The 18,691-nt window shown below is 47.8% G+C and overlaps 1 protein-coding gene across 7 annotated transcripts in view; it reads right to left on the reverse strand.

Moving 5' to 3' along the window:
- Positions 1–1,108: 1,108 nt before the first annotated feature.
- Positions 1,109–18,691, reverse strand: part of Ptpn2 (protein tyrosine phosphatase non-receptor type 2) — a 68,139-nt gene continuing 50,556 nt past the window's right edge. For 4 of the 7 annotated variants that reach the window (XM_087195155.1, XM_004853276.4, XM_013075297.3 and 1 more), the window contains 3 exons: positions 17,142–17,294; positions 9,601–9,782; positions 6,024–7,237 (listed from right to left, as the gene is read on the reverse strand). In XM_087195155.1, the coding sequence (XP_087051281.1) occupies positions 7,030–7,237; positions 9,601–9,782; positions 17,142–17,294 (543 nt within the window). In that variant the 3' untranslated portion in view covers positions 6,024–7,029. Of the gene's footprint in view, positions 1,470–6,023; positions 7,238–9,600; positions 9,783–17,141; positions 17,295–18,691 lie in introns of those variants that run through there. The other 3 variants (XM_087195159.1, XM_004853277.3, XM_021265286.2) reach the window with 1 other exon arrangement.

Genomic DNA, 18,691 nt, shown 5'->3' on the forward strand with positions numbered 1-18,691 from the left:
CTGGAGTCTTCTGTTGGCCATTGCTCCCTCTCAGACTCAAGAGACTGGGTCTTCTGAAGCAGGCGACCTAATACTGGGGCGCTGTGTCTCGAAATGTGTACTTGCATACACGCATTTTATAAGCAAGCTATTATTACTTGTAATAGTGAAAAACTACCAGGCATGGTGGTACACACCTGTGATACCAACACTTGGGAGGCTGAGGCAGGAGGATCACCTTGTTTGAGGCCAGCCTGGACTATACAGCAAGACCTGCCTCAAAAATGAAAAACAAACAAAATCTCCCCAAATACCCTACTTTATCTGTCAAATCTAGATCTTATGCAGCTCCCACTGTGGTCATTTGAAATAAAGAGGCCATGCTGGCACTTGTCACACTTCGCTAAGCACAGCTTGTGCCTCTGTGTCCTGGTGCACATTCCTCCCTCCGGTCACAGGCTGAGATGCGACGCCGGGGTTACACAAGGCAGCAGCACAGCGGCCTGAAGAGCTGTGGATGTGCCACTGATTCTGGCCAGGTGACATCAGACTAACATTTTCCTGAGTGACGGGGCGGTGCTGACTTTCCTGCTGCTACTTCTGCCTTCATCTGTGATACTGGGGCAAAGGGAAAGATGGTGGACGGCAAGGCGGCACAGGCCCGAATCCCAGCTACCTGGGAGTCTCGGGAAGAGGACCCCAAGTCCCGGCTTGACAACACAGTGTGAGCCCGTCTCAGAGCAAGGTGACAAGGGCCAGGGTGCGGCTCAGTGGTGCAGTGCTCGCCTACGGTGTGGGAGGCCCAGCTTCCATCAGTACCAAGGGGGGAAAAAGCCAGAAAAGGAGGTGACCCACGGTTTGAACCCAGCTGCACATAAGTGTCAGTTGCAAGTTATAAAAAGCTGAGCATAAACTTGTAAGAAAATACTATGTGAGCAAGGCTCAGTGGTGCCCGCCTATAATCCCAGCACTTGGGAGCCCCAGGCCAGCCTGGACCACACAGTGAGTTCAAGGGCAACTCAAACCACATATCGAGACCCTGTCTCAAAACAACCAACAAACAAAACAAAACAAAACAAAAAACCACACGAAGCAGAGCCTTCCTAAGATAAAGCACACAAACCAAGAGTCTGTTTAATAAAAATATTTAATGCTGCCAAAAAGTATAAAAATACAGTACGAATGGCAGTACAATACAAAGTAGTCTCTCCTCATTTATTTCTTTTACATCTTTCTGTATGTCACATACGCATCAACAGCGCGTAACAATGCAGCAAAGCCGAGGTTCTCAAGTCTTCTGCTGGTGGACGCTCCTCGTCCGTGATGTGAAGTTTACGCTGTAAACAGACAACCGTGAGGCAAGCGAGCGCTAGTGAGCCTCACTTCAGCTCCAGAGTGGGCTTCGATCTTGCTCTGCACATCAACATTCAAAATTTATAGCTGCAGAATATTCGCAAGTCACGAATGTTTAGGTGTCTGTCAATCTTGGCCTAAAACATAAAATAAGAAGTCATGTATTCAATCTGCAATTACCAAACACAGACGACACAGATCAGACACAGCAGGACAAGAGCACTACACAGGCTGCCAGGAGCTGCTGCCTGACGCGGTGTCTGTGGCTGCTCTGGTCCTGGTCAGGTGCCCATGGGCCTGATTCGCAGTCCAATTTGCGGTGAGGACAGGTGGTCACTTGCTTCTCCAAGACCTGCTAACTGAACTGTTTAGGTCATCCTATTTGCCTCAAGAAATGACTTCATGTAAGATACCAACAGAGATGGGTTTAGAAACAATGTGGCCAAAAGAATTTAGGGTTGGACCGTGGATTTAGCTCAGTGGTTCCGCCGCCTGCCTTGAAAGCACAAGGTTCTGAGTTCGATCCCCGGTACAAAAAAAAAAAAAAAAGAATTCAGGGAGACTGCACGGTGTGTGCCACTGGCCATGCCTGGGCCTCCCCTGTGTGGCACTGCTAAAAACAGTGCACGCTGGTGTCAGGACACCCAGGTGGCGTGGGGCTGCGATGGGCTGCTAGCAGCTGCGCTCTGTCCAGGAGGAGAGGACTACCCAGTACAACCACACAACTGAGGCCACTGGGAAGAAGACAGATGGACAGCAATGGACAGACTGTGCTTTAATGCCACAAAGTAAAAGCATGAGCGAAAACAAGCAACAGAGAGCGGGAATGACTACTGTAAGGGTAGGCAAAGTGTGTGATGTTATTTCACAATTATGTGGAAATGACTTTTGGGGAGGGCAATGGTAGTTCCACTCCTCTACACACACACACCCCCCAAATCTAAACACGTCAGTGCTGTATCTCCACATGCATAACTGGGAAATATAAACCAGAGCCACACAATTTAGCCAAAAAACCAGAAAGTCCTATCGCCAACAGCGCCTCACAGACAGTGGCTTCCTCCGTCCCAGCTCCCTCTGAGCCCTCTGTAGACCCGGATCTGCTCCCCCAGTGCTGGTGACAAATGCCTGGTCACCAGGAAAGTGCCTGGATGTGCAGTCCCTGAGCTGGTGTGGGGCTGTCACAGGGCCACAGAGCCCTGGCAGGAGCCACGCTCTTCAGTGGCTCCAATGCCACATGTGTGTGTGTGTCCCAGGCATCCAGAGCTGCTCTTTACAGCCAAGGAATGACAGCCTGGGTTTAGAATTTAGAAGGTAAGATACTGACGGTCTGAGACTTCTCTTTCTGTGGTAGTTCAAACTGTATTTCACAGTTTTGGGCTTTTTGTGGTTTGTTGTTTGTTCTAGGGAACACAGGTGGTCTATTTTTCTTCCACTTAAATATGTGGCTTCAGTATTCCAGAGTCTTGTAACAACAGAAAAGCAGGTGGCTTGGCGTCACTGTGGATCTGCAGCTTGGGGTTTGCATCTCAGCTGTCACACTTTCTCTGTGCCACCCTGGCTGTTTTCTCATCTGAAGACAGGGACGATGTGGGCCCCCAGGAGAGGTGTCCTGCACACCACTTTAGGGCCTGCACCTGGACTGGCCACAGGGCTGAGGTGTCCAGCACACTCCACTGTCCTTCCCGGTTGGTTGGTAAAGAGATGCTTGCTGAGAACCAGTTACTTTTTTTTTTTGGTACCGGGGACCGAACTCAGGTCCTTGAGCTTGCGCAGCAGGCAGCGAAAACTGCAAGTTACTTAATTTAACAACTCAGAGTGATTTTTTAAAAAATTCCCTTGTTATTCTTTTGTAAATACTATTCTGGAGGGTAAAACAATAAGATGAAATCACGCAGGGTTGGCTGTTTCAGAAGACAACGTAGACTGAGAAGGCAAATGAGCTGTTTCAGAACATTCTGCTGTGTTCACTTACATCGACTGCTGCTATCTTACTTAAGGTAAAGTGGTCCAGGCAAACTGGATGCACGAGCAGCGTGGGGCTCTCGCTGGAGCAGGCAGCGCCCGGAGCTGTCCCCGCATGGGGGAAGCAGAGCGAGCGGAGTGCCCGACTTGTGCCACACGTGCCCGAGGCTCAGGAAGCCCTCTCCTGAATGAGGCTAACCACACTCACCCAGGGGACAAGCCCTACCTTAATAGCCACCTACTGTTGCCTCGCCTGGATTTATCAGACTCAAACTATTTGAGGTTTTCAAAATTAGTAATTTCAAGTATTATTAGCATTACATGCCTGAAAAATCGACAGCAAATCCGAGCAACAAAAAATGGTCTCCAAACAGACAAACAGTTCCCACACAGCCACTGCCTGCCCGTGCCAAACTCATGTCTGGCACAGAGTGGCAACGGGAGACGGTCCAGCACGTGGAGAGGCACTGCCTGCGGAGGACCACACACCCAGGCCTCTCCGATCTCCAGGGGAGGAAACAGCCACCAGGCCACAAGCGGCAGAGAGGCCAAGCTGGGGTGCTCTCTCTCCCCAAGGCGGGTGCCAGCCGCACCCCCAGGTATGAAGAAAGGCGATGAGACCCACCCAAACTGCACGGGCAATAATCACGGCCAGCTGATGTCCTGAGAAAAAACACTTGAGGAAAAATACTAATTTCTACTGTTCAGTTCTATTCATCAGATTCTATGCCCTTACCACCTAAAGTCAAAACCAAATAAACTCTGAAAAGTACAAGAGAATTCCCCAGCTGCTGTGTGAGAATGCAGAAGAGACCAGAGGCCTCTGCGGAGCTCTCAGCTCTGAGCTGAGGGGCACAAGGCTGCCAGACAAGGGCGGCCTGGGATGGCTGCATGCACCTCAGGCGGGTGGCGGACGTGACAGCATCGCTGAGGGAGGTCGTGCTTCACGATGGAACCGCACAGAGCACAGACGACATTCAAAAAACCCTCTTTAAGATTTGAATCTGAAGGGAAAAACCAAGGAGACTGGGTTGTTGCTGCATCTGAACAACAACCAGGCAGGCAAATTCAGAAATGCAGGCACAACAGTCAATACAAACATTCTCCAGACCATCAGCTTCCAGTCCCTAATTATACAGAAATGTAGTCAGGGAAGCTTTTCTAAGAGGGAAATGAGCTGCAACCTTTGAGAATTATTTAATTCTAGAATGCACCACACGCAGATTGTGCGATGATGGCACCAGAAAAGGAGCAGAAATGCCAGTTCTTGCTGCCCAGATGACACCCTCTGCAAGCGTGGGCACAGAGTGACGGTCACACACAGGGAACTCCGCTGTGTCTACAGCCAGCGCTGCCAGCAGGGGTGACCCCAAGCCACGCAGGACTCCAGACCCCACCCTCGTGCCCGGCGAAGACAAAGCGCAGTGCCCGGGAGGGAGCAGCAGCACCAGGCTCTCACCACTGCCCTACAGCCAGAGCGACTGGGATGGAGCCTGCCTGGCTTTGCTCTCTGCTCTGTGTTCATGCCTCGGCACAAACACTAACACACAGCTCTTTCTGCTGTTCGCAAGTTCTCTGTGCACTTTTATACGCTGCTTTTAAAAGATTCTTAAAGAATACAGAAAATGGGTATAATTTTCATTTTATATGTGGAGAACTTAAACATGGAGAATTTTGTTTTGATACTTTATTTATGTGGAAGCCCCAGGAGAAATCAGCAGCAGGCAAAGCCAAGACCGCACGCCGCTGCCCTAGATGGGGGCCCTGAGCAGCTGCAGCCCCACTCAATTGAGGGGACAGGTCAGAGACCCTCCTAGGACAAGAACCCCGCTGCTGCGTCCCTCGCTGGGACTCGCAGTGCTCACTGGACCCAGGGCCGGGATGACGGCAGTGGGCACTGCCACCTGCTGCCATGTGTTTTTCATAACTCACACCTGGTGCCCACAAAAAGACCCGCCAGCCAAACTGGACACACTGAAAGGCCCTCTAACAAGTCCTCCGGGGCAATGTCAGAGGTACGCGGCCACATGCACTGCCCTGAGAGGCAGAGCACAGCAGAAGGGCAGAACCCAGACACATGCGTCCACTCTCACGGGACCTGGGCATGCCTCACTGGCATCGGCTTCCTGTGAGAAGCCTTTACCTTTTTGCTCAAAACACGGCTCTTCAGTTGGGAATTAAGTAAGACCTGCCTGTCTGAGTTGCAGAGTAACACGCACAGGTAAACGGGAAAGCAGGGTCTCACCCCAGCAATGGCCTGCACACGGGCTCACACACACACAGGGCGCCCTGTCGCCCCCTTGCTGTGAGGCCTCGGGACACAGTGCCTGTGCCACCCTTCAGTGTGCACCGCCGTCTGCACCACGTTCACATGTCCAGCTCGGCCACTAACCTGAGCGCCTCACTTCAGGGTCTAAACCAATGGTTTCAAGCTGCTTCTAAATGGGAGCGGTCTCCTTTTCCATACTAAGCCTTAGCAGAGACGCCACGGTTAGATCAAGGCTGGCTGGGATCCTCCTGCTGCCCTCCTGTACATCCACTGCGCGGAGCCTGGAAAACGCTGAAATAACACATGCTATCGATGGCTCCCGGCAACTGTTCGTCAACTATGTAAGTAACACTGTAAGGAGTGCTGAAGTCTAAAGAAAGCAGCAGTCAAATGAGCAGTTATATTCATGAGACAATATGCTTCATAAAATACTCAGCAAGAAGTTAAAGGCACAATGTCAAGTTCGCACATCATCGTACTATTTATTGAAGTAGAAAGAACTTGAAATTTTTCACTTCAAAGCTTCAGTCTGGTGACCTGAAATCACAGATCATAAAATGCTGCTTTTTACTTCCTAAGTCATGATTTACCCCAGTTATAAATTAGGGTCATTACATTAAAACTCTCCAAAAGTGAACAGTATTAGTCGTGTGCTTTACAGAAACCAGCTTCTTTACAGTCTTCACAGACTGTGACCTGACTAGCCCAGCAAAGAGAATCTCCCTTCAAAGATACTTTCAGGAAAATTTTGTTTCGCTTTTAAAAATAGGGAAAACTGTAAAACGTACAGGAAACCCAAGTATGTAGTAGAAATTGCTTATTCAGAGGTATACCTGCTCATACCAAACTTTCCTAGGAAAAGGGAAAATGTATCCATTACAATTGAGTCAACATACAATTTATTTTCTTATGGTAACAGATTTTCAAATTGAGCTTTCAAAAAGTACATTTAACTACAAAAGTAAGATTAAATAAGTACTTATAAAATATATTTACCCTGAAATGGTTATGTATATAAAGTGTTGATGCCCATGTCAACAGTACATTATACATTACACACATTTAAAGGTCATTTTCTTTCCATTAATAACATAGATAAAACCACAATATTTATTGCTTATATCAAATGCAGGTTAAGATCCAGATAGCCTTCACAAACAAGCCCTTTTCGATAAAGGACTTTTCAGGTTGGTCAGGTGAAGTATCACGCTGGACATGTGTGAATACAGCTGCGAAGGGTACCAGTTTTAAGAAACACGAATGTCTTTGAGACAGCAATTTACAGTTTGGCTTTCGGAGGAACCTGCAGTGGTGAGTCCTGAGGTATCGGGCTGTCTGGTGAGGTCGCGTGGACCGCACCACTTGGGTTTGGGGGTCAGCGCCTGCTGCTAACAGAAGAGCCCCCGTGATCAGCGCAGTGGGGCTGGCTGCTAGTGCAGAAGCGTGTGGGCAGCATGGCTCATTTACAGGACATGTTGCTGAAAGAACAGTGTCCAGCTAACCAAAGCGCCAACCAAAACGACTGACAGAACCCCGATCTTAGTGAGAATAGGTTGCCAATATAACCACCTTTTTCTTTTTCGTTCAGTCTCATTTAGCCTCTGTTTCATCCGCTGCACCTTCTGAGCAGTGGCGGCCTTCCTGTCCTCTCGAATGCGTTTCCGTACAACACTGGGAAGAGAGAAAAGCGAATGAAAGGAAGTGTGCTGAGGGCAGGGCCTTGTGCCCTGGCCAGGCCAGGCCACGCTGCCCACGCGATTCCCATCCCCACCCTACGTGACAGTGTAGACTTCGGTGCCACCTTCAGTGTACATGCAGTGTGCAGAGCTTACGAGGAAATGCACACAAACCAAAGTCTGTTAGAATGCTCGTATCTACTACTTACACTAGGAGAGTTCCTAGTTCACTCTTTTTTTTGGTACCGGGGATCAAACTCGAGACCTTGCGCTTGTGAGGCAAGTGGTGAAACCACTGCGCTAAGTCCCCACCCCCCTATTTTCCTCTTTAAAAACTCTTTGATCACCTAATAAACAGATTATTGGGGTTGGAGTATAGGACTGGATCTTCAATTTGAGAAACTGCTTTGCAGAATATGTGACAGTGAAAATGCAGAGAAGAAAGCACCGTGCTCGATTTCTTTGAAAGCCGAGATTCAATGGATAAGACTTTTAGTTCATTAGAGTCTCTAATGGGACGCTGTTAGTATGAAAGCAAATGGGCTCTGAGCAGCGAGGCAGAGTACTGTCTACTTCCAGTTCTTGCTTCAGCTCCCTTCCGTGCCCATTCTGTTCCCCCCAGCCTGCTGTGCTGAGCCTCTTTCCTTGTCTGCTGGGTCCCTCTTCTGCTTGCAAACAGCACCAACCCTATCTGCTCAGAGGGAAGACAGACACGGGAAAGCGGCCTGCTGTGAGCAGGCGTGCATGGGCACGGACACCGTGGGAGGCTGCTGTGAGGGCCCATGCTCCTGCAGCCTCACTAACCCTCAGCACCACACAGATCGGCAAACCTCCCGGGAGGGAGGGAGGGAGCGCTGGGTCCGCTCAAAGGCTGGTGGTGTCTATAAAACAAAAGCCCTGCCCTCAACACACCAAGGACCCCAAGTCAGCCATCAGCTTGTTCTCGGCTCTGCACCGGCCAAAAGGCATTTAAAAACCCAATAACACGAGGAATATGAACTTATTACTGAAAAAGGTAATTTAAAACACGGTTCCTTCCTTATTTAAAAGTATACTTAAGGTGAAAAAGGAAAAATAACCTAGCTTATGTTGCACTTGCAGCCTAAAACTACTAAAGCCACGAATAAGGAGTAACATTGCTTAGTCATATTGTTATTCAAATATAGAAAGACATGTGCCACGTGCAGAGCTGCCAACTTGTACAAAAGGCCACCGCCCAGGCCCCACAGGACGCTAAGCACAGAGCCTGTGGACAGATCCTACACTAGGACAACACAGCAGCGGCAGCACTGTAATGTGAGGGAGACCTCAAATATCTGCATGGCACCCCCCTTCCCAAGATGCCATCTAACAAATGTGACTAATGTAAACTCACAGTAAAAAAGTGCATGTCCCAAAAAGAAAAGTTATTCAGGAACACAGAAAAGGACTCATTCACTTTGCTCAGGATCCGACTCCAGCTTCCAAATGTGTGTGGGAGATACTTAGAGCCCTGGACATGTATTTTTAACTTAAATATTTTAAATAGTTCATACATTCATTAAGAAATCAAAAATCAAGGGCCAGGGATTTAGGTCAGTGGTTCTGCCGCCTGCCTTGCAAGCACAAGGTCCCAAGTTAGATCCCTGGTACCAAAAAAAAAAAAAAAAAAAATCAAAAATCAAAAATCAAAAAGTAGGGCCAGGGATTTACCTCAGTGTTTCACCGCCTGCTGCGCAAGCACAAGGACCCGAGTTCAATCCCCGGTACCAAAAATAAGTTCCAAAATATCAGAAAGTATAATAGATTTTATGCAATTTTGGGGAAAAAGATTTTTTTCTTCCTTCAATAATGGAATTTTGTGTACTACTTTACAATTTCATTATTAACAGCATACTGTCAATTACAACCAGTACAAACAATATTTGTACAAATGACAGGTATTCACACCATTTGTTTTCTGTACCATACTGTTTAGTATTTTAACACCTCCTTATATTAACTTCTGCATTCAAGTAGTATTGTCTCCTCAACTGGCTTCTAAGTGCCCCCACCCCAGTACTGGGAACTGAACCCCAAGGCCTTTGCACTGAGCTATAACCCAGACTTATTTTGAGACAGGGTCTTACTAAGTAACCTAGGCTGGCCTTGAGTTTGTGATCATCCTGCCTCAGCCTCCCAAGTGGCTGGAATTGCAGGAGTGCACAACCATGCCCAGCAGCATTGACTTTTTAATGGGATCGAAAGCTTTCTGAGCAAACTATGTCATTATCTATGATGCAAAAACCCCGGGGTAATAAATGAAGGAGCAAAGGGCACATACTGTGCACACCCTCGACCCTCCTTAGCAGGTGACAGCCCGCCCTCTGTGCAGCTCACCTCTCTCTGCTCTCCTCCACAGAGTCCTGTATCTTGGAGGACAGCCCCGCACACCGCTCCCCCGGCAGCTTCTCTCCCTCAGGACAGATTCTGTTCCCATTGTACTTCTCAGTCACGCCTCTGGTCGGTGAATGATCCGAAGCAGGAGATAAGTCTTCCTCAGAAAGCTCTTTCCACCGTTTCTAGATAGGGAAGAGAAGCCAGAAACAAATCCATTTAGCAAGTAAAAAGGGTTTATGAATTGAAAGGATTCAAGTGACGAAAACCCTGTGACAGTAACAGATGAATGAAAGAAGGCATTTTACCATACCATAGCACTGTTAAGTATGGTTCTTAGGCTCAAGCTTTTAGAACAACAGCACTTAATCTTTATGCACATCAGTATGTAGCTGAGCTGAATACAACCATCTTAATGAAATCTAGTGGGTCTGCCTATTTGAGACAAAACTACACTGGGTCTGAGTCACAGTAAGAAGATTTCAGCCTAAGTCGCATCGCTCCGACTCTCCATACAGTCCCGACGCGCAGATGTGGGCTGGCACAGCGAGCAGGACAGCTCTCGCATGTGCTTTGGCACCGCGCTGCCTGGGTGCTCGGCACCATCCGGCCACAGCAAGAACCCGGCGATCTCCAAGCAGGTCTTCAGGGTGCACAAGAGCATCTCCCACCAACCAGCCCACCACTGGGCCAGAGACAGAACAGCAAAGGCTCGGCTCAGAGCAGAAGGAGGGGAGGTTTCCATTTCCTCCTCTCTGAGCGACTGCAGACTGCTGTGGGACCGCCGAGGCAGCCCGTGAAATGCCTGGTGTCAGTCAGGTCAGTGAGCGGTACGTGTCCCATGTCTTCACGCCGCCGTTCCTGGGCCACGGGGGGGGGGGGGGTGTGTGTGAGTGTGAGTGTGTGCCTGTGTGGGTTCCCCTGGGGCCTGGGAAGTGAGGACAGTGGCGTCTGTCCCAGCCTGGGCCACGGGCTCCCAGGGCACCAAGGGCGAGGAACACAGCCCCACCCATCCCCTGCAGCGGCAGCGAGGGCTGAGCTTGGTGCGGGAACAGTGGTGGGACAGGCTGCCCTGAGAGCCCTGCAGGGCCTAGGTGGGAAGCAGTGCTGCCTGCACTGGCCACACAGACAACCACAGCGCCTGCTTCTGGGAACTGGCGGGGCCCTCGTTCCCCGGAGTTACCTCTGTGCAAAAGGGAACCCTTGACCTTGTATATTTAGGGTTTCAAAAGACCCCGGAAAACCCACTCAGACCCTGGATAAACTTGTTTCTCACCAGTCTCATTATTACCATGCAACAGAGGGACTAACAGGAAAAGGCATTTTACCACCTCCACCGTTCCTGGCAACAGCGGCATAGTTCATGAGTCTCTTTTGCCCTACGACAGCTGACGTCCGGGAGACTCCAGATGTGACCCCCCCCAGTCTTGGGTGTGTGGAAGGCAGGGAGCCCCCCTGCTGGGGGGTCTGGCTGGGGATGAAGTCCGAGGGCTGGGGAGGGGCGAGCTCGGGCACAGGAGCTGGGAGGGGGAAGCGGAGGCGCCCCAGAGCCATCCAGGGCAGGCCTGGGCTCCACAGAGAACGGCTGCCAGCTGAGGCCAGACTGGATGGTGGCTTCTAAGCACAGGGCTCTCATTTTGGTGTCAGGGCCAGTTTCCCTTCCTCCCTCATTTGACATTTTTGCTACTTGCTCCGAGCAGCCTTGCGGCAGCCCACCCTAGGCCAGGACACTGGGCACCCTCCCAGCAGCACCGTCGAGGAGGCAGGCGGAGGCAGGCGTTGCCTTTACCTCTTCCTGCAGAGCAGGGGTGGGCGGAGCCCGGGTGGCCTGCTGGGCGGGGCGGCTGATCCCCAGCAGGCCAGAATTTTAACCGAAGCCCAGCCCGGGAGACCACCCTGTGGGCCTCACGACAACCTGTGACTCAGAGGTCCCCGGTCTGAGCCAGCAGACAGTACTGGTGTCACACTGTCTCCAGTCCTCACTGACAGCCACTCACAGCTGCGTGGCCTCCTCTTGCACAACACTCAAAAGTGTCAGTAAATGAGGCGATGCCAGAGCCCACGTCCTACTGGGCCATTTCCAGAATACAATGCACATTCAGGATCTGTCAGCAAGAAGAGCGCTAGGCAAAGGAGCGGGACAGACAAAGCTAGTGAACTAAAACACAACACCAGCAGTGTCAACTTGCCCGTCTGTGCAGCAAGCCTGTTCAGGGCCCTCGCTGAGGAGGCCTGAGATAGCAGGTGTGCCCAGGTCGCATGCCCCACCCATCCCTGCAGGCAGCAGAGCCAAGCAGCAGAACCACACTCACTGCGACTCGCAGGGCACCACGGGACCCGCATCAGCCACATCCACACACGGCACGCCTCTGCCTCTCAGCCCCACTGCTAGGAGTGTCACCCCACCCCAGCCTGGAGCCCACGCCCAGAAGAGCAGCTCCAGGGTAGTGTGAAGCAGTTAAGCCGGAATGTAAAAGCAGTGTACAGCACTTACACGTGGGCACACCTAACTGCCAGGCAGCGAGCTCACCACACCAGTTCTGAACTCCCGAACCAGACGACTGCTCTGGAGGCTCAAAAGCATGGCAACGCCAGCAACTTCTGTCTGTACCTATGCCGACCTTGTGCCCAAAGGCAACTAGGAACTATCTACATTTACCTAGGCAGCTCAGGGCCACCAGAGTTTTCAGTTTTCTGTAACCGAGTATGTGCTATCTGGTCACACATGTATATTTACTGATTTAGATATGATCATTTTAGACATGCACTAACAGCTCTCCTTCGTCTCTAAGGTCCCCAAATCACTCTATACCTACATATGCAGGTGTCTTCACTGAGAAACCAACAACACTGCCCACTAACTCACACATACACATGCAAGCAAGACAGGCTGTATTGATTTCAGACAGAGCAGACTTCACAGCAAGGAAAGTTACCCAGACAAGGAGAAAGGTGTCAGTCCTATGAAACACACGGACATCCTCACTGTGTATGCACTCCACAGCAGAGCATCAACTATGCGATGCAAAAAAACTTCCAGAACTGTGAGGAGAGACAGACACGTGTGTGTAAGCTGGAGGCTTGGCTCGGCTCTCCTCCCCCAGAACCGGACAGACCCAGCAGGACAGTGGTCAGGAAGGATAGAGGAGCCAACGTAATCACTGTGTACGTGACACCTCCAGAGCACTTCTGTCTCCAGCTTACATGAAACATCCAGCACAAGAGACCACATCCTGGCCGTAAGCACCTCAACACATTCAAAAGCACAGAAATAATATGACAACTCTCTCAGGCCACGGTGGAACTAAACCAGAAAAACAAAAGATAAATCCCCAAGCAAACAAATTAAAACAACGTGCTTCGTAATGCAGGGACCACAGAACAAAACTCAAGAAAAACTAAGAGAGTTTGAACTGAGGCAGGAGGATCACAAATTCAAGGCCAGCCTGGACTACTGAATGAGACCTTGCCTCAAAGCAAAGAAAAAGAAAAAAAATTGAACTAAATTAAAACAGAAACATGTCAAAGCTGGGATGCAGCAAAAAGCAGGGCTTAGTGGAAAGTTTACAGAAAAGAAGACCCAAAATCAATATCCTCAATGTTCACTTTAGGAAAACTAGGAAAAAACAAAATCCAGACTAAAGTAGAAGGGAAAAAAATAGAATTAGCCCAGAAATCAATGAAATGGAAAACAGGCCACTGATAGAAAAATCAGGAAAATCAAGAGCTACTTCTTTGAAAAACATTAATAAAACCAATGTGCCGCTACCCAGGCTAAGGAGGAGAGGACACAAATGACCAAAGTGAAGGAGAGGTGGAGAGGACATCACCATGGTCCCAAGGGCACTGAACAGACAAATAGAAATGCTGAACAACTCTAAGCTCACAGTTCGGTAAGAGATGAAATGCATCAATTTTTTGAAAGACATAATTTGCTAAAACTATTTTTAGTTTTGCTAAAACTAATTTGCCTGTATTTAGAAAAACTGCATCAATAATTAATAACACTCCTAACTAGAAAGCACCAGGCCAACGTCAGTCACTGGTGAATTCTGCCCAACATGTAAGAAAGAACAGAGTGGCGATTCTCCACCACCTCCTTCAGAGAACGGAGATAAAGGGAACGCGTCCCAGGTCACAACACAGCCAGCGTCACCCTCTCCCCAAACCCGAGCCATCAGCAGAAGCAGCAACCTAGATTTGCACGAGACAAGAAGCCCCTCCACAGGCTGCCTGGGGCCCACCGTAAAGAAACCCCCTTCTCCTACAGTTCTTACTTCCTCCGAGACAGGCAGAGACACAGGCCAGGAGGTGGGTGTGGAGGGAAGCAGCCTCTCAGACTCCACACACTTGTGTCGGGGAAGGCAGCACCGTGGCTGTGACCGCATTCACGATGTCTCTGGATTTTCACATTAGCTAAGGAACTTTAAATCTTCAGAATACATATCAAACTTTTACGACTTAGGATTTTAAAGAACTTATACTTTGTTCTTCTATGTAAAGGCTCAACCATAGTACTATCCAATGAGATAAAACATGAGCCACGTTCTCTAACAGCCACATTAAAAGATGATTTTAATAATGTTTTACTTAACTCAAAGTATTAAAAACATTACCACTTGGACATACAATCACTGAGATACTTTACACTTTCCCTCTGTATTAAGTGTTTCAAACCTAAGCACATGTTAAGTCAGACTAGCCAGCTCCCAGAGCTCAGTCCAAAAGCACAGCACAGCACAGCACTAGGAGAAAGCAGAGGCTCGTCTTCATGGCAAGTGCACCACGGCACGTGTGTACTATTTGGAGAAAAAAGCCCATTTATGAAAATAAACAGAGCCACATACATGGACACAAATTCCGGAGAACATACACCACGGCCGAATGCAGTGGTGTAAGAGGTGGGGCTGTGGGGGTCAGAGAGCACAGGTCATCTCCCTCATAAACGCCAGCAGTGCCCCAAAATGGGCCTGAGGGAGCCCCAAGGACCACTAGAATGGCTCCCGGGAGGAACAAGCCCTCCGGCACCAAATCTCCACCACCAAGATCTTGTCCCTAAATCAGAGAACTCAGTTGAAGAGTTTTTTTATTTTTTGATACTGGGGATCAAACTCAGGACCTTGTGCGTGCAAGACAGGAGGAAGTGCCACTGAGCTAAATCCCTGGCCTGTTTTGTTTTTCTGAGACAGGGTCTCGCTATGCAGTTCAGGCTGGCCTTGAACTCATGGTCATCTTTCTGCCTCAGCCTCCTGCTTGGATTATGGCTGTCTATCAACACTCAGCAGCTGAAGATATTTTTGTCAGACCAGCCAGAAACGTGCTGCTCAAATAGTGCGCAGGGGAGCTAAGAGGACTTCCACCTTATACATGATACACTTCCAAAACTCTGAATTTTCTCATGGTACCTGATCATTTTTCTCACAACAGAAACAATTCCACAGCTCCACATATATCACTGTAGTCTTGCTAAGACCACTTCTGTAAAAATCAATGCCTTGGGACACTCACTCACAAGCTTGTCTGACCCTGAGTAACAGAAATATGGAGCCACTTCTGACATCTTATCTGGAACCAGCACAGAGAATGCCTTAAATTCAGTCTGAGGACTACACATCAGATAAACTCACAGAAAAGGTCATCCTGGCTACAAACTGCACGATGATCCATGCAGGCAATACAGGACAGCAGGTCCACACCTCACCTCCGCTGTGACAGAGACCCTGATAACGCACAGGCACACACTCTAAACGACAGAAACACAAACGCACACAAGCCCAACAGTGGAAGGAAGGGCTGTGCGGTTACAGTGCGCTCTCCCTAGACTCACTCCTCACTCACTGCAGCAGGGAAGCAGCAACAGGCAGGCGGCAGCCTGCCCCAAGGGTGTGGGAAAAGCCTGATTTAATGATTCCACTCCCTTTAAATTCCAGATTTAACTTGGTCAAAGCTTTCAAAGGTAAGGGAGAGAAACTTTCCTAACCAAACATTGAGATGGCTCACTTCACCTAAATCACTGCTCACTGTGAGAGCATTCCCAGCCTGGCTCTGACACAGGACTGTTTTGGGGTTTCGATTTCTGCACTGAGAAACTAACATTTCTCCATTACAAATTTTCTTCAGATATTGGGAAATGGGAAGAAAATGTTCAAATGGGAAGGGGAACAAGGGAGGAGAAAGGAAGGAAGGAAGGGACAAGGAAAGGGTGAAAATAGAAGGAAAAAAATGGAAACAAAGATTCTGTACATAAGGAGGGGAGGAGGAAAATGGGATAAAATTACATCAAATTTGGCTGGGGATTTAGCTCAGGGACACTCGCCTGCCTCACAAGCACAAGGTCCTGAGTTCTATCTCTGGTACCAAAAAAATTGATTAAATTAAAAAAAATTTTGAATGTTGTTTAAAAACCAGGAGAAAATCCTTTAAATAAAACTTTAAAAAACCACTAATATAATAAAGTTTGACTGAACTGTTAAAATAACACTAATCACAAAAAAGTTAGCTACTAATACATGTATCCCTTAAGAGTATTTTTAATATGTCTTTGAAATCTACACAGCACTCACTTATCCAACCCTGATGGTCTACGTTATAAAGAGACTATTCAGATTAGTTCTGTACTGGCTAGTAATCACAGAAATTAAAGAACAAGCATATTCACAAATGAGAAGCACAATGGAGAGAGTCTACTACTGCCTTACAGAACAAGCTGAGTATCCCTTACCCAAAACGCACAGGACCAGAAGTCATTCTGATCCTAGGTAACTGCATAGACTTTATTAGTTGAGTATCCCTAATCCAAAATTCATGAATCTGAAATGCTCTAAAATCCAAAACTTTTGAGGATCTTGTAGGTGCTCAAAAATCTCTGGATTTTAGATTTTCAGATTCCGGGTGCCCAACCTGCATCTACTTATGTCCAATATTATACAATTAGACCAGACAGAAAATGGGGTCTGTTGTAAGTTCTGTTTCTATTGATATTTTGCCTTAGTTAATTAATAACACAAGTTTTTGATAGTCTGTGAACTTACCTTTTGTAAATGTACAATAAAAATATCTTCATGAAAATAAAGCCACCAATCAGAAAAACACAATTTCACTAGTACTGTATTCATTATGTTTGTCCTAAGTACTGCAGCTATTCATTAACAGTTAAATATTACATAAACCAAGCAAGTTTTTAATGGGGCAAAAAGTACTTATGCTTTCTGATTTTACTAAGCGCTCAAAACCCCCTTAGTGAAAATTTCTTTTAGTGAAATCAGGTCCCACGAGGCAGGCCTTCCCGGGGTGCAAGCCAGGGCCTTGCTTGAGCTGGGCAAGCACTGTCCCTTTGAAACACAGCCCAGCCCTGCAAGTAGGGCTTAAGCAACACATGAGATGTAACATGAGGCTGAGCATACACGAGGAAGCAGACAGCTGGGTTTACACACAAAGTCAAGCACACTGCTTGGAAGGCACAAGATAAGGGACTGGGGGGGCACAGCTATGTGATGCTAGCTGTATTTAACCAGCATTATTTTTTTTCCCCAAGAAGAGTTTACCTGTATATTTGAATCTCCCTTTATACATTTTGCTCCTTCTATTATGGCCATGTAAGAGAATCTGAGTTGATCTGGAGTCTGAATAAGTCCCATTCGATATTTTCGCATATTTAGTAATACTTGTTTAATGTTAATATCATCTCCTTTTTCCATCTGAAAGAAAGGTAAAGAGAAGCCAAGCCTTTCATTGTTAGAGTCCAGGAAACAAGCAACACAAGGTCAGTGCTCGGGCTTTTGCTGCATGTGCGCTTCTCTGTAAGAACAAGGGCGATTCAGCACACGTCCCAGCCCACCATCCTTCACATCTCGACTGTCCCAACACACATGGGGTGACTCTTGATTATCCACCTGATGCATACTTGATCCACACCAGCTGTAGTTATCTCGTTCGTGTTGGTCAATAACTGGACAAAGGAAGTATTTGTGGCCAATTTCATACAGCGTAAGGGTGAATCCACAGTGATTGGTTTCTTAAAAGGTCCTGGCAGAAGTAACCCTTCTTGTCCACTGCCGTGCTGTTTAGACTATAGGCACAGCGTCTAAATGTACAGTGGCCATCTAATAATGATGGAAAAATAAACCAAAAAGCCCCTGATCCAAGAGAATATTACTGAGACATCCCACCAGCTCTCAACTACTAATCTGGTTTTAGAAACCACCCCACACTCGAGAAGGAAAAGAATGGTTGGCAGGGACCAGGCTTAAACACATAATCCAGTTTTAATATCTGCATTAACAAAACAGAAATCACAGTTTCTACACATGACAAAGTTCACTTTTTGTAATCAATTTTTGGCTAAAACATACTACTACAGACAGGCAGAGTGGCAAAGTAATCCAGTAGATATGTTCTGACTCAACAGCTCCTAATCCCTAGCTTTCACACACTGCACTTGAGATATTCCCGACCACGATCCCTATTAAAGTGTGTGTGCTCACCAGGAAGGACACCATCATGCTGGCTCATCTGACAATCTACTTGGTGCCAGAGTAGTGCTGGAAAGCATCACAATGCTGGGACAAGTGCAGGGAAACAAGGACAGCTGCAAGACCAACAGCAGAAAGACAGACACAGGACCTTGAAGTCAATGCAATGACAACAGTCCAGTGAACTGCCCACTTTAAGGACAATCTTTAGGAAAATAAGAAATTAAACTACAGGGAACACTAAAGAGTAGATGACTCCGAAGTCAGGGCAGAAAGTATTTACTGGTGGGTTTGATTCTATACTAAAGGAGGGAGGAAGAAGACAGAAGTTGGAAAGGACATCAGGGAAACCAGAAGACCCCTATGTTAAATGTCCACAAAGAGAAAAGGGGGCCATGGCCAAGAATGACTGGTGGAGAAAGAACACAGACCTGGTAGCTAGCATATACAAAAATCTCAGGGGAACGATACCATACTGACATTTATGGGATATTTAGAAAACAGCAGTAACCTATGAATTTTCACAGCCATCCTATGAGGTGAGTACTATCATTATCCCTAGTTTTTAACTAAAGAAAAAGAGTTGACGCGTTTGTCTGAGGAAGAAATTCAATCAATATGAT

This window comes from Heterocephalus glaber, unplaced genomic scaffold (assembly GCF_053883595.1).
Source record: "Heterocephalus glaber isolate CG9 unplaced genomic scaffold, H.glaber_assembly_v1.0 deba00000331, whole genome shotgun sequence".
Lineage (NCBI taxonomy): Eukaryota > Metazoa > Chordata > Mammalia > Rodentia > Bathyergidae > Heterocephalus > Heterocephalus glaber.